The 13,499-nt window shown below is 34.7% G+C and overlaps 1 protein-coding gene across 1 annotated transcript; it reads left to right on the top strand.

Annotated features, from left to right (window-relative positions):
- Positions 1-1,657: 1,657 nt before the first annotated feature.
- LOC11430548 (acyl-CoA-binding domain-containing protein 4) lies at positions 1,658-11,734 on the top strand. Its single transcript, XM_003626213.3, has 18 exons — positions 1,658-2,010; positions 2,939-3,009; positions 3,469-3,532; positions 3,625-3,696; positions 4,180-4,374; positions 4,477-4,554; positions 4,772-4,867; positions 4,976-5,042; positions 5,484-5,545; positions 6,142-6,281; positions 6,547-6,673; positions 6,758-6,872; positions 8,108-8,196; positions 8,319-8,402; positions 8,495-8,677; positions 10,227-10,367; positions 10,755-10,814; positions 11,283-11,734. Exons 1-18 carry the CDS (start codon positions 1,846-1,848, stop codon positions 11,466-11,468), a joined length of 1,995 nt encoding a protein of 664 aa, XP_003626261.1. The 5' UTR covers positions 1,658-1,845; the 3' UTR covers positions 11,469-11,734.
- The last annotated feature ends 1,765 nt before the right edge of the window (positions 11,735-13,499 follow it).

The following is a 13,499-nucleotide window of genomic DNA, read 5'->3' as shown; positions in this document are numbered from 1 at the left end:
TATATCTCTCACCCCAAAGCCATTTCTTCTCTTCCCCTCCAAACTTGCAAACAAAACCTTAAGTTTTAATTAAAATAAATACAATCATCATTTTTGTTGTTTTGTTTTTACATGATTGGGAGGCTTTAGATTGAGACCTGTTTGTTGTGGTTGTATTTCAAATGAACCGAAAGGGTCTGGTTCGTTCAACCCGAAAGGGTCTGATTGACGTATTGGACTCATCCCTCGATCTGAGTTCTTACGCGTTGTTTGCTCGAAAGAGCATCTTATGCTTGCCGCTGTTCAGGGAGCTTGGCACTTGGTTTGGTTACTGTGTTGACGGTCAATCCATTTGCCACCTGTAAACTCTAACTGTTCTATGCGGATGTCCATTTTCACTCTTTTTTGTAGCCTAGTTACGCACCCGTACGCGGATTCGTTGGGTTGCGCACGTGATTATTGTGGATAGTTTAGAATTGTTCCACTTGGACTGTATTATCATGTTGTATTCCCATTTAGATTATTCCTGGGTTAGGTCTAATGTCCCTCGGTCTTTATACTTGTTCCTTTTAATTTATTATATGTTCTATTTTGCCTTTAAAAAAAATACAATCATCAAACACCTTAGCATAAATTAATTAATTTAAGTGGAGGAAGATGTCCCAATTGATCCTTTAAAAAAAAAAAAAAAATGTCCCAACGCCCAATTGAACACACGTGACACGTGCATCCGTTTCGGGTGGTGATTGAAGAAGCTTTGGTTGGCACGCAACATTATTACTAGGATGCATTCGTGAGGGCTAAAGTTTTCATGTTGCTTTGTTCAGCTTCATCATCCTTTGTTTTGATTGTTGCTTTCTTAGCAATGGGACGAACTTGGTTCATCGTTGTTGCATATTCAGCTCATGTAAGAAGAGAACGAGAAAGGAATAGAATGAACTAATTGTTTTGCTGATTTGATTTGGGTATAAGGGCAAACTAGTCAAACAAAAATTGCTTAAAAGGTAACGGTGGGTGTAACTCGAGAAAGGAAAATGCTCTTTTTTGTTATGAAGGAAAATCTTGATCGCTACAACTTTTTTTACAAGAAACACAAAAACCTCATGGATTACAAATAATAGCTATCCAGTTTCTAATACATGGTCAACAAAAATAACTAGTCACTAGTCAGACAGTTTATTCCTATTCATTATTTTCTTTGTATAAAATTTTCTTTACAAATACTAGCATGCTCTTTTATTTGAAGATTTTGCTTATTAGCAAAAAGAAAAAGATTGTACTATTTTTGTGCTTGTATGCAAGAAGCCGTAAAAAAACAAGCAAATAACGACCGGACAACTTTAACCAAAAGTAAATCAACTTTTAACTTGATTACATCAAATAAATTAACTTATGTTTAATGATTCCACTAATAGAAATTATGTCTCAAAAATTATATTAATTAATCACTCAAAAATTCTAATATTAATTTTTTTCTATTAATACTTACTATTAATGTCAAAAATTTAATGTTTAACATATGCCCTAAAGACACAAGTTAATATGACCCTACATCAAATTATCTTACAGAAAACAAAGAAATTAGATAGGTGTGTATATGTAATTATCGAAACCGTGGGGGCATTTTATTAATTTATTACGAAAGCCAAAAAATGGATCTAGGAAGAATGCACGCGCAAAAAAACAGAAAAAACATCACATTCTTAGATAATCGTTTAATAATTTAATTGATAATTGATTGATTTCGTACATCTAAAGACATAATATTAGTTGAGGAACCCAATCCCTCTGAATAATCAAAATCAGATCCCAAGTTAAGTTTGAAGAGTTTTCAATTGGATCTGAAAATAAGAATAATAATCAGAAATGTCGATGGCGATGGCGAGAGCAAGTTCTGGTTTGCAATATCCAGAACGGTTCTACGCTGCGGCATCTTACGTCGGTTTGGATGGATCCAATTCTCCAACTAAATCTCTTACATCTAAATTCCCTAAATCCACCGCGCTTCTTCTCTATAGCTTATATCAACAGGTTCTCTTTTTCCTTTTACCTGCATTGCATTGCTTTTTTTTTTCCTTCAATTTTGTCGGTGATGCTTTTCTCATCAATTTTCTATCTGTGATTTTCCATGGATCTGTTTTTATTTGATTCATTCAACTTCAAGACTTGTTGCTGATTTTGTAATTTACTTACTTTCTTTGTGTTAGTGTGTTAAACAAGCAATTCGGTGGTTTTGAATTTTTATTTATGATTATGATTGATGAATTACATTAATGTTAGTTAAATTAGTTGCTGTTACATGATGAGGATTGGTGATCCGTGTTATAAAGATTAGGTGTGGAATTCTAATTGCATAACATCGTAAATTTGTATTCGAAATTACTAGCTTACCACTGGTTATTGAAAACTTGCTGCTGATCTGTATGGTTTTTCTGAAATTTTGGTTTTCGTTATGAGCCAACTGCGGGAGCCATTGGCTGCATGATCACTTAGGCTGATATAGGATCTGTTTGGATAAACAGCTTAATTAAGTGATTGTAGGATAAATGCTTATCATATTAGCTATTTTGATAATAAATAAGAAAAAACAAAACAAAGTCAAACTGTTTTCATATAAGGTATAAGCTGTTCTGGTAAGTTATTTTTGAGAGATTATGGAAATAAGCTGAAAATAGTTTATAGACATGTTATTGTCTGTTTCTATAAGCTTTTCCAAATAGTTTTACAAGTGCTTATGTTATGTCAGTAGGTAAGTTCAAATAAGCTAATCCAAACAGGTCCATAAGCTTGTAGTTGTTGTAGGACTTTACATCGGATAAACCTACATTCAGATGTAGTGCACTGAATTACGTATTAAGTTATTTTTCGGTCTGTTGTGTTATCATTGTATGGAATTGAAGCGATGAAGTTATCCTTGATTCATTTTATTGATCAACTCGTGGTTAATTTGTCATTTCAGGCTAGTGTAGGACCTTGTAACATCCCAGAACCCAGTTCATGGAAAATTGTGGAGCATAGCAAATGGGCCAGGTTTGTTTGTTTTAACCATGCATGTTTTTTCCCCTTTTCTGTGCTATTACTATACTTCAACATTAAACCTCTATCTTCTATGGATTTTGATATCTTGTTTGAATCCAACATGAGGGTGTTATGTTCATCATCTCACCATTTAAACTCATTGAGTTCTACAACTTCAAAAATATATAAGTGGGGTCCAATGAGTTTTAATGGCGAGATGATGAACATAACCCTCATGTTGGATTCAAACATGAGAGGATTCAAAACCATATTCTATATGTTTGCATTGATATGGAATTCTGGTTTTGCTATGCTTGTCCAAGCATTTATACTATTATGCAATTATCTTATGGATGCTGCATTGTTTTTTTTTTTTTTTTTTTTAATGTTATATTTTAAATTATACTTGCAATATGAACTAGTCCATTCCTGCTCTCGAGAATATTGTTAAATTGGTAATTACTGATGCAGTTGGAACCAGCTTGGAAACATGTCTTCCACAGAAGCCATGCGTCTTTTTGTGAAAATATTGGAGGTCATGCAAATAATTTTTGTTAACATTTCTTCCTTGGTATAATGTAATATATTGCCTGATTACTTTTGTTTTTATTTTCTTTTGTTGTGTAGGAAGAAGATCCAGGTTGGTATTCAAGAGCATCTAACTCTTTTGCAGAGCCTGTAATAGACGTTCAAATGAATGTGAGTATTCGTAATGCTATATATAATACCGAGTCTTGTTCTTTCTGAGATGTACTTATGCTTTTGGCTTGGATTTAGCTTAACGTGTTATACACATATATTATATCAAACTAACGTTAAGAGTAGGTACTGACTGAGCACGATCTGGTTGGTCAAACAAGTAAGAAATCAATATTTTGGCCAATGAAATTCGGGGTATTGTATAGTTGCTTGTGTCATAATACCTTTCACCTGCCAACAATTCATGCAACTAAGATAGTTGGGTGATTTTGTTGTAATATCATTTACAGATTTCATGATATGGCACTAAGGGTTTGATCTTTAGAAATAGATTCATGTAAGAGGCATATCAACTAAAATTTGCATCAAAAGACTTGCAATGAGAACATTTTCCTATACTCCATTTTTGTTGTCACTATTAACATTGCAATGTTTCCCATTTCTTTGTTTCCAATGTCTGATTCTACCTTTCTGGTTTGGCAGCATAATTCCAAAGTTGAACCAGTAATTGAGAATGGGAACACTTATCCAGAGACAAAAACTATTTCCTCTGAAAATGGAAGTCAAGTTGGAACACAGGATAAAGATGTTGTTGTGGAAAGCTTTGGTTCAGTTGGAGTCTATGATCAATGGATTGCACCTCCAATATCTGGTCAACGTCCAAAAGCCCGATATGAGGTTTTGGCTTTCGCAAAACATGATAATTATAAAATCAATTCTGCAAGATTTAATTATTGATGCCTTTAATCCTCCCTAAGCCAAGTGTGTTTATTTGTTCAGCATGGAGCTGCAGCTATGCAAGATAAATTGTACATATATGGTGGAAATCACAATGGCCGTTATCTTAGTGATCTTCATGTAAGCATATGTTAAATATATTTGTTGCATGAGGCTATGAATTTTGGCTGTAGTAATAGTTTATCTTGTAGGGTTTGATTGAAACCACAATTTTGAAAGTAATTGTATAACTATATTTTGTGTTATGAACAAATAAACTTTTTGTGATCTCCCTTTTAAATTGACTAAGTTAAGTTATGTGTTGATATTTTTTTGAACTAAATGGAAACAAATACAGGTTTTGGATTTGAGAAGCTGGACTTGGTCAAAGCTTGAGGTTAAGGCTGGCGATGAGTCCTCTACAACTTTGGACCCATGTGCTGGCCATTCTTTGGTTTGTATTAAACTTAAAACTCTATGTAACTGCTGTGTTGAATCTGTTTCTTGTCGATTGCTTGTACTAATTCTGTAATATTTTGGTCGGAAAACTATGTCACTACAGATTGCATGGGGAAATAAGCTCCTGTCAATTGCCGGCCACACAAAAGATCCTTCCGAAAGTATCCAAGGTATAATATATTAATGTAATAATGTGTTATAATTCTTTTAGGGGTTGGGATCATATATGTGCTTAAATGAAAATATGAGGAATATGGAAATTTTATTCAACAGTAATTCATTAGAAGAGTATCTTTTTGGAGTCGTCTTTGTAAGCATTCATGCTTTTCCGCCTCTGCACTTTGGGTTTCCCTAGTTCAGAGACGAAGGAGTTTGTTCAATTAGACTTTCTTCTTCTGTGAATTCCTATTCTCTAAAACTATCTATAAAACACACAAACCTAATAATATTATCCTTAGTTCATCAATTTGATCTCAATGTTCATTAGTTACAGTGTATTTCTCCCCGGTTTTATAACTCTAGTTCTAATCACTGCTGTTTTTTGTATTGTTGCTGTCTTTTCTTTTGTGATTGCAACTAAGTATGGGTACTAATGTTAAATATTATGACAGTGAGAGAGTTTGATCTACAAAGAGCAACATGGTCAACTCTAAAGACCTATGGGAAACCTCCGGTATGTGTCTATCTATTATGTTCATTGATCATAAAGTCTATTAGAAGTTTCAATTTACTCCCTCTGTCCTTTTTATAAGCATCTTTATAATATTTCACATATATTAAAAAAAGTTTGTTGTGTAATTAATGTGTCCTTTGTGTATTAGTATTACTAAATTGCTCTTTATTCCAAGACAGATTAGTAGTATTAATAAGTGATTTATTTGGAAAAAATTGATAAATATATCTAGTAATTTGGAAATATGCTTATATTTAGAGACTGTTTTTTATTTGAAAGGGGCTTATAATTAGGTAGATAGGGAGTATCATTTAGGCTTATGTGACATGTCATATGTGCATTTCTATAGCAAGAGCTATACAATCCATGCCCCCACTCCCTCTCTCTTCTCCTTTCGTTCTTTATTTCTTTTTGTTTTTAAATTTAAATACAGGAATATTCTTTAGTTTCCCCTTCTTCCATCATGTATGCTTTCTAGGTATCACTTGGGGCCAATTTGTGACCCTTTTTCACTCATTCTTTCTTTCGTTTGTTTTTTGATTAAAATACAGTAATAGCCTGTTTAGTTCCCTCATTTTTCATGTGATGCTTTCTAGATATCACGTGGAGGCCAATCAGTGTCCCTTGTCGGGAATACCTTGGTAATTTTCGGTGGGCAAGATGCAAAGAGGACTCTCTTGAATGACCTGCATATTCTGGACTTGGAAACCATGACATGGGACGAAATTGATGCTGTGTAAGAAGTTTTCCGAAGCAATTCTATTTTCATGGTTTCTGTTTTAACTTATCAGAACTATGGGGGAGGGGTAGATTTTTTTTCTTTAATATCTAGGGAGGACTTTAATGGTTTTGGGTTCTATAAAGAGTTAAACCTTATCGAACATTGTTTGATGATCATCTTTGTTTATGCAATATTGGTTTTCTCTTACCATTCAAAAGAGGAAAAAAACTTGAAAAAGGAACATGATAAAATTTTGTTCTAACTAAGTAATAACTGGCAGCGGAGTGCCTCCTTCCCCAAGGTCTGATCATACCGCTGCTGTACATGTGGACCGATACTTACTTATCTTTGGAGGGGGTTCACATGCCACTTGCTACAATGATTTACATGTTCTCGATTTGCAAACTGTAAGACCATTGCTTGATCTGTTATGAAGTGGACTGGAAAATCATCTCCAAGACTCCATCTAATTGTTTGCAGGAATTTTGCAGATGGAATGGTCTCGTCCCACACAACAAGGTGAGATTCCAACACCACGTGCAGGACATGCTGGTGTGACAGTAGGGGAGAACTGGTTCATTGTTGGTGGTGGTGACAACAAGAGCGGTATGCTTTTTTGCCGCTTTATCACTTAGATTTAAATTTTCTGCAATGAGGAATGAACTGCAACACTATACAAAATATTCCTAGATATGTTGAACAAAATATTCCTACCCACCTATGCTATGGATCAAACTAAACCAAATAAGTTTGTATTTAGGTGAGTGTTTGTCAAACATGATTTTCACTAAATTGGATTTTGTAAAATTGGTTTGGTTAAAATTGATTTTAGAAAGAAGTTATTTGTGTTTTGAAGTTTTTACACCAAAAGCAAGTTTGATGTAAAACTTATTGTGAATTTTCCAACAATGCAAAAGCTATTTTTTATTATTTCAAGTCAAACTGAGGTTTGTAGGCAAAAGTATTTCTACTCGAGAATATTGAAACATGTAAAAAATGATCAAAATAGGTAATCCCTTTTACTGTTTAAGGTACTCGTGTTCAGGAAAAACACCTTGTGGAATAAAAACTATTGAGTTTATACCATCTTATATCAAATAAAATTCTTTGACACAATGTTCTTTGAAATCTGTTTGAGTTATCAACGCATTGAATATAGTAATTCTCTAAATGGGTGTGTTGTTCTGTGTGGTTCTCCCCATCAATTGCCTTATGAGGGAATAAAAGTATTCCTGTTATATTTTCGGAACTTAATCGCCTAGATTTAAAATGACCCAGGACCTATAACTTATAAGAGGATATTAACACCTGAGTTTGTTAATCAAATAAAAATAAAATGAAAAGGCTTATTAGGAGTTAGAAGATCATTGATGCTAACAATTGGATGCACCAAATAAATTCTTGTTTTGTTTATGGATGGAGAACTACTTTTAAGGAGCATGTAGTTTGAAATAATTGCTTTTGAAAGATTGGTTTTATACTTTTAGATTGGTTAATAGCTTCTGGTGTAGTTAGTAGTTAATTACTATATATATCTATAAATCTTCAAATATATCTACTCTAAGGTGTGGTTACCTGGGTTGTGAATTTACTGATTTTTCTGGGATTTTATGAAATTTTTGGTGCTGTCACCTAAGTTAAGATAGAAATTTTTTAAGAAGTTAAAAATGGAATTAAAATATAAATTGTCTTGAAAAGATAAGATTTTAAATTTCTAAAACATGAAATGCACAATTTCCAATAAAAAGTTTCTATCTTTAGTTTCTTAACTTTTGCCTTAAGGGCACAAGTTAGCATTTCCCATATCTTTTTTATAAGTTATACTCCTTGTTATTCTGCAGGGGCTTCAGAGACGGTTGTACTGAATATGTCTACCCTGACTTGGTCAGTGGTAACATCTGTTCAAGGGCGTGTTTCTGTTGCTAGTGAGGTATTTCACCTTCATAATTTAGCAACATTACATGCGTTTTGAATACCAATCGTTGCTATCGCCTTGATGTCATGCCTTCTAGTGCCCACTGATTAACATAATTAAAATGTCTGTCATTGCAGGGCTTGAGTTTGGTTGTAAGCTCGTATAATGGCGAAGATGTACTTGTTTCTTTTGGAGGATACAATGGACGTTACAACAGTGAAGTAAAAGATTAATTCTACATTTTCCCCATTTCTGCTCTGTTATCCCTTTGCTTTGTCATTCTCGCTCATATGATTTGACTCGCTGCTTTCAGGTCTATGTTCTTAAACCAAGCCACAAATCGACCTTGCAATCCAAAATAATTGAAAATTCCATACCAGACAGTGTTTCTGCCATCCCAAATGCTACAAATGCTACCCGCGATATGGGATCTGAATTTGGAGCAGGACATGAAGGGAAAATTTTGGAAATTGCCATGGATAACTCTTATACAACAGTATGTATTATTGTATAGCGTGTTCATTTTTATATCCAGTTTTATGAAGCGTTTTTTTCCAGCATTTGGTTGTGTTAGCAATTATTATTATGCTGTGCTTCATTTTAGAAAAGAATTATGTTCATGGATCTGATCTAACAAGATTCATTTTCTTGGTTGCATGCCTTTGGCTCACAAGCGTAGATCTAAAAGCTTGACATGTTCTTCTGTTTCAATTTCTTTCCTCCTCTTTTTATAGCCTTTCAGAGAATCTAAATCTATGGGAGGTTTTTTTCGCTTTTTCTCCAAAGATCTGACTGATTTTATATGGGCCAAATTCGAGTCACTTAATACACCTTTCAATTGCATTAATAAGGCACAAAGAACTTTTCACTTTTTGGAAATTTATTGTTGCATGTAAATAAGTAATTGCCATTGTAGGCACACATTATGTAAAGGTTAGGTTTTTTGTATTAAGCCCATATATCAGACCCGTTAGTTTTGTGCTTAGTCTATATATTCAGATAAGTATTTATACTCAACACACAATTGAAGAATACTTCAGAATATTTTGACGCATGGCACCATGAGCTCATGTCCTTAGGTCCTTTTCTCGTCATTGTTTATTCACCGTGTCTGTACGACCATACAACACCACTGCTCAGATGTCTGTACCATGTTCAAATGTCGTACTTTTCACATTCGTACAATGCACTCACTCACAATGGCAACTTATCAGTCATTCACCAAAGGATTGAGCAATACAGTTTTTTGATAATAGTATCCGAGCTGGCAATGGAGAATATCTATCTTTCACCAGTTTGAGGTGGAGTTTTGAAAATAAAAACTCATTAATGTTCCACTTTCATAGACCTCTTTAATGTTTCACTCCCTCTGTCTCTGATTTAATTTCACATTTAGGTTGTACGGGGTTCTTAAGAAAAAGATTAGTTGGGTTGATTTAATGTTGTAAATTAGCTTAATTTACTAAAACACCCTTATTCATTGTAGTTAGTGCAGTAGTTTAGTGCAGTGGAATTGAATAAATAAGGGTATAATTATGGGGAAAAAATAATAAATGTTGCATTGGTAAGTGGCAGTTATTTTGAGACAGAAAAAAATGCTAATCTGACATTTTTTATGAGATAGAGGAAGGGAGTAAATTGCATTTCTCATTTAATATCATTGTAATTTCCATGTATATAGATTAAGCGAGCATGTTGATAGATTCAAGCACATTCAGAAAAACCATGTCTTTCTATTTGTCAGTGACATTTCTCTTATTGACAATGTGACGAGTGTGGAAAGATAATTATTGAAGATACATAAAAATCAGTTTGATGATCATAAAAATCTTCAAATCACAAATGTGCTTTAATGCCAGCAAATTTGGATGTTCTACACAAAGATAGATAAAGCTTGCATTTATGGATTTCAAATTCTGATCCTCAAACTTTGCATATTCTGCCTGCATCATTTAAATGATGCGCATAGACCATTTTATGCATTTGTGCCATTTTATTTTCTATCCTGGCAGTACCTGCTTTTTAATATTTCGGGTATCATGCAGAAATCCAAAGGTGATCTCATATCAGTCTTGAAGGCTGAGAGAGAAGAACTAGAATCGTCGCTCAGTAAGGAGAAGCTGCATACTCTTCAACTAAAGCAAGAGTTGGCTGATGCCGAGTCTAGTAACTCTGACCTTTACAAGGTAACTACTTTTACAGTTAAAATTCCATTTTTATTTTGGATTTAGTCCAGAATGGATCTAAGAATCATACACTAGAGTCAAAAAAATTACTTTTAAAATAAAATAAAATTAAAAAGGGAATAAAGCTATCATATTGCTCGATTTCGTTCTACTTCTAGAGCTTTGAGTTGTAGGGAAGCTCCTTGTGTTTATTATCTATTCAGTAAAGAGTAAACCACTTTCTTTTGTCTCCCGGTCTTTTGGGGTAATCGGGTTGAGACTTAAGCAGAGTAAGGTATATTAACGAAATTTGAATATTTTAATGTTATTTATTGATGAGATCTCTGGTCTAGGTCATTGCTCTTATTGTTATCAAAGGTCCTTATATTTTGTGCTCTGACAATGTAGGAGCTCCAATCAGTACGTGGTCAGCTTGCTGCTGAGCAGTCAAGGTGTTTCAAACTTGAGGTATGCATCAATGCTTCTTGGAGTTTTCCCTTGTCTTTATGACTTGTGAGCGTGTTTTTTAATACAATCTGGCGTTACATAAATGATTGAAGAAAATCTATTCGGTAAATGTGATGCACCATTCATCTTACTACTTACCTATTCATAGAGCAACAGCCAACAATTAAATGAGTTAATCCTCATGATAACAATTTTTCTTTCAAATAATTCTTTGCAAAACTGGGTGTCAATTTCAAATGCTCTGTTTCATAATTTATAATGCGATAAATGATACCTGACTCTACTATATGATAAGTTAGGTGTTGGCATGAATCCTTGATTGTTATGATCTAATCTATGTCTGACGCTGATTTAAAATTGTGGCATTTTGTCTCCTTTCATGGACGGAGGAAGTGGGATTTACTATTATTTAACTTAAAAATATATATTTGAGGGATTTAACTTAAAAATATATATTTGAGTGTGCAGGTGGAGGTTGCTGAATTAGGTCAGAAGCTCCAAAATTTTGGAACATTACAAAAGGAGCTTGAACTCCTCCAGCGGCAAAAGGCTGCATCAGAGCAAGCTGCTTTAAGTGCAAAACAGAGGCAGGGCTCAGGAGGCGTGTGGGGTTGGCTTGCCGGTACTCCTGGCCAGAATGCAGATGATGAATGAACCTTGGCTTAACTGAACAACAATGCTTCATTTGGTTTCATTTTGCTAATTTTATGCTCAATACTTATTGTGTATTAATTAATTCGGTTCTTTTAGTGATGTGAATAAGATTTAGCTTCTATTTGGGCGGAGGAAAATTTTCCACACATGAGGATTATAGTATGATATAGTGAAGTTTATTTTTGTTACCATTTTTGCTGATGACTGTATTCAAAGTGGATAATACATTATTAAATGAAAATATAGAAATTCAATTTTGTGAGTCACTTATGATCTTATTGGAATTTTATTGAGTGAACCATCAGTCATAAGTCACAACGGTATGTCGTGTTAGTCTCTCAAATCTGCAAAATAGCAGAAGAGTTTTTCGGTGTTAAGTGTTAACCCTCCCGTTTGTGTTAGTAGTAATTCGGAGTTCAGGAGGTAAGCAAAAGTAAACATTTGAAATTGAAAAGAGTAGATGAAAATAATCATTTCCAATTAATTTTTACGGTAATATGGTTTGAGATGACACATTAGTTGTATACTCCATGTGGGTGCTACATTATATTTATACCGACGATTTGTATGAAATAATTTGAGAGGCTATTTGTCAAAAAAAATTGAGAGACTATTTTAATAAACTCAAATTTTTATATTTTTTTTTAGGGGAAAACTCAGATTTTTATCAACATCTTTTTCTCCTCTGTAACTCTCCCACTCTTGTTGCTCTTCCCCTTCTTTTTCATTTATCTTTTTCACCTCATTTATTTTTATCAACATTTTTTGGCAAATATTTTTTTGAAGAGAGCGGCATCAACATTACATTTGATTGTGCCCTCTGGCGGTCTACTCCAACTAAGAGAGGTATCCACATTATTCATCGGTAACTTTGCTCTTTGCATACAACTTCATTCATTAATTGTAGTCTTTGCTCGTGTAACGATGAATTCCGAGGAGTTTTCTTTGTCTTCCCAAAGCTTTGAATTCCGGTTCTTCCATAGACTTCACAAGAACGTAGCTACCAAGGATTGTTGCTGCAAGGACAATCGGTTCAATAAATCAAAGAGCATAACAGAAAAGTTTTGTGTCGTTAAGAGCAAATTCTGGACGAGAGAGTGCATGCCAATTTGCTCCCAACAATTTGACGCCTTGGTGCAAACAAAAAACAGATGCATATGTGATTCAACTAAGGTACCGCAACAAACACAAGTTTCCTCGCAAGGGATGCCTCGAGTGAGAAGATTTACTCTAGTAGGCAAGCATTGATGAGCAAGGCGCCACATGAAGGATCGAATACGGGGTGGAATTCTCAAGTTTCAAATAGTATTCCAGCTTAGATTATTGCGGATAAGGGTGGCAGCAAGAAGTAAGTCAGAACAGATCCTATAAGCTGACTTGACGGTGTAAGTACCATCTACCGTGGCTTTCCAAATTCGAACATCAGAACCGGAACGAGCAAAGAGAGGAGTTGACAAAATGGCAGCAGCTTCTGCGTCATTAAAAAGAGATTGCACCAAAGTAGTGTCCCAAGAGTTGAAATCGGCACTCAACAAAGAATTTACCGTAAGGTCGTGTTGGTGTAGCGGCGGTGAAGTGGATGGTTTGAGAGAGAGAAGGTTGCGGATCCACGGCATACTCCACACATTAATCTTAGAACCATCTCCAATCTTCCATCTATGGCCCAAAGTAAGTAAAGATTGAGTACTCCATAAGCTCCTCCAGGTATAGCTTGGATTATGACCGAGGGTTGCATCCAAGAAGTCCCGTCTAGGGAAGTATTTAGCTTTGAGGATTCTGGTGAATAAAGAGGAGGAGTCGGATAAGAGTTTCCAACCTTGCTTGCCGAGCATAGATAGATTGAAAGCTTCCAAATTTCGAAAGCCAAGGCCACCTAGACTTTTGTGAAGTGTGAGGAAATCCCAACGCATCCAATTGATGCCTCGTCGACCATTTTTTTTCGAACCCCAGTAAAATGAATTCATCATCCGCTCAAGTTCTTCACAAAGCGATGCAGGGATGAGAAAGGCTCCCATACAGTAAGAAGGGATG

This window comes from Medicago truncatula, chromosome 7 (assembly GCF_003473485.1).
Source record: "Medicago truncatula cultivar Jemalong A17 chromosome 7, MtrunA17r5.0-ANR, whole genome shotgun sequence".
Taxonomy (NCBI): Eukaryota; Viridiplantae; Streptophyta; class Magnoliopsida; order Fabales; family Fabaceae; genus Medicago; species Medicago truncatula.
Note: the sequence above shows the minus strand (reverse complement) of the source record. Positions and strands in the feature narration are given on the sequence as shown.

Coding starts and splice junctions, on each gene's coding strand:
- LOC11430548 (XM_003626213.3), top strand. CDS start 1,846: ATGTCGATGGCGATGGCGAGAGCAAGTTCTGGTTTGCAATATCCAGAA. Junction 4,375..4,476: donor GTCCAAAAGCCCGATATGAG/GTTTTGGCTTTC, acceptor TTATTTGTTCAG/CATGGAGCTGCAGCTATGCA. Junction 5,546..6,141: donor AGACCTATGGGAAACCTCCG/GTATGTGTCTAT, acceptor GATGCTTTCTAG/ATATCACGTGGAGGCCAATC.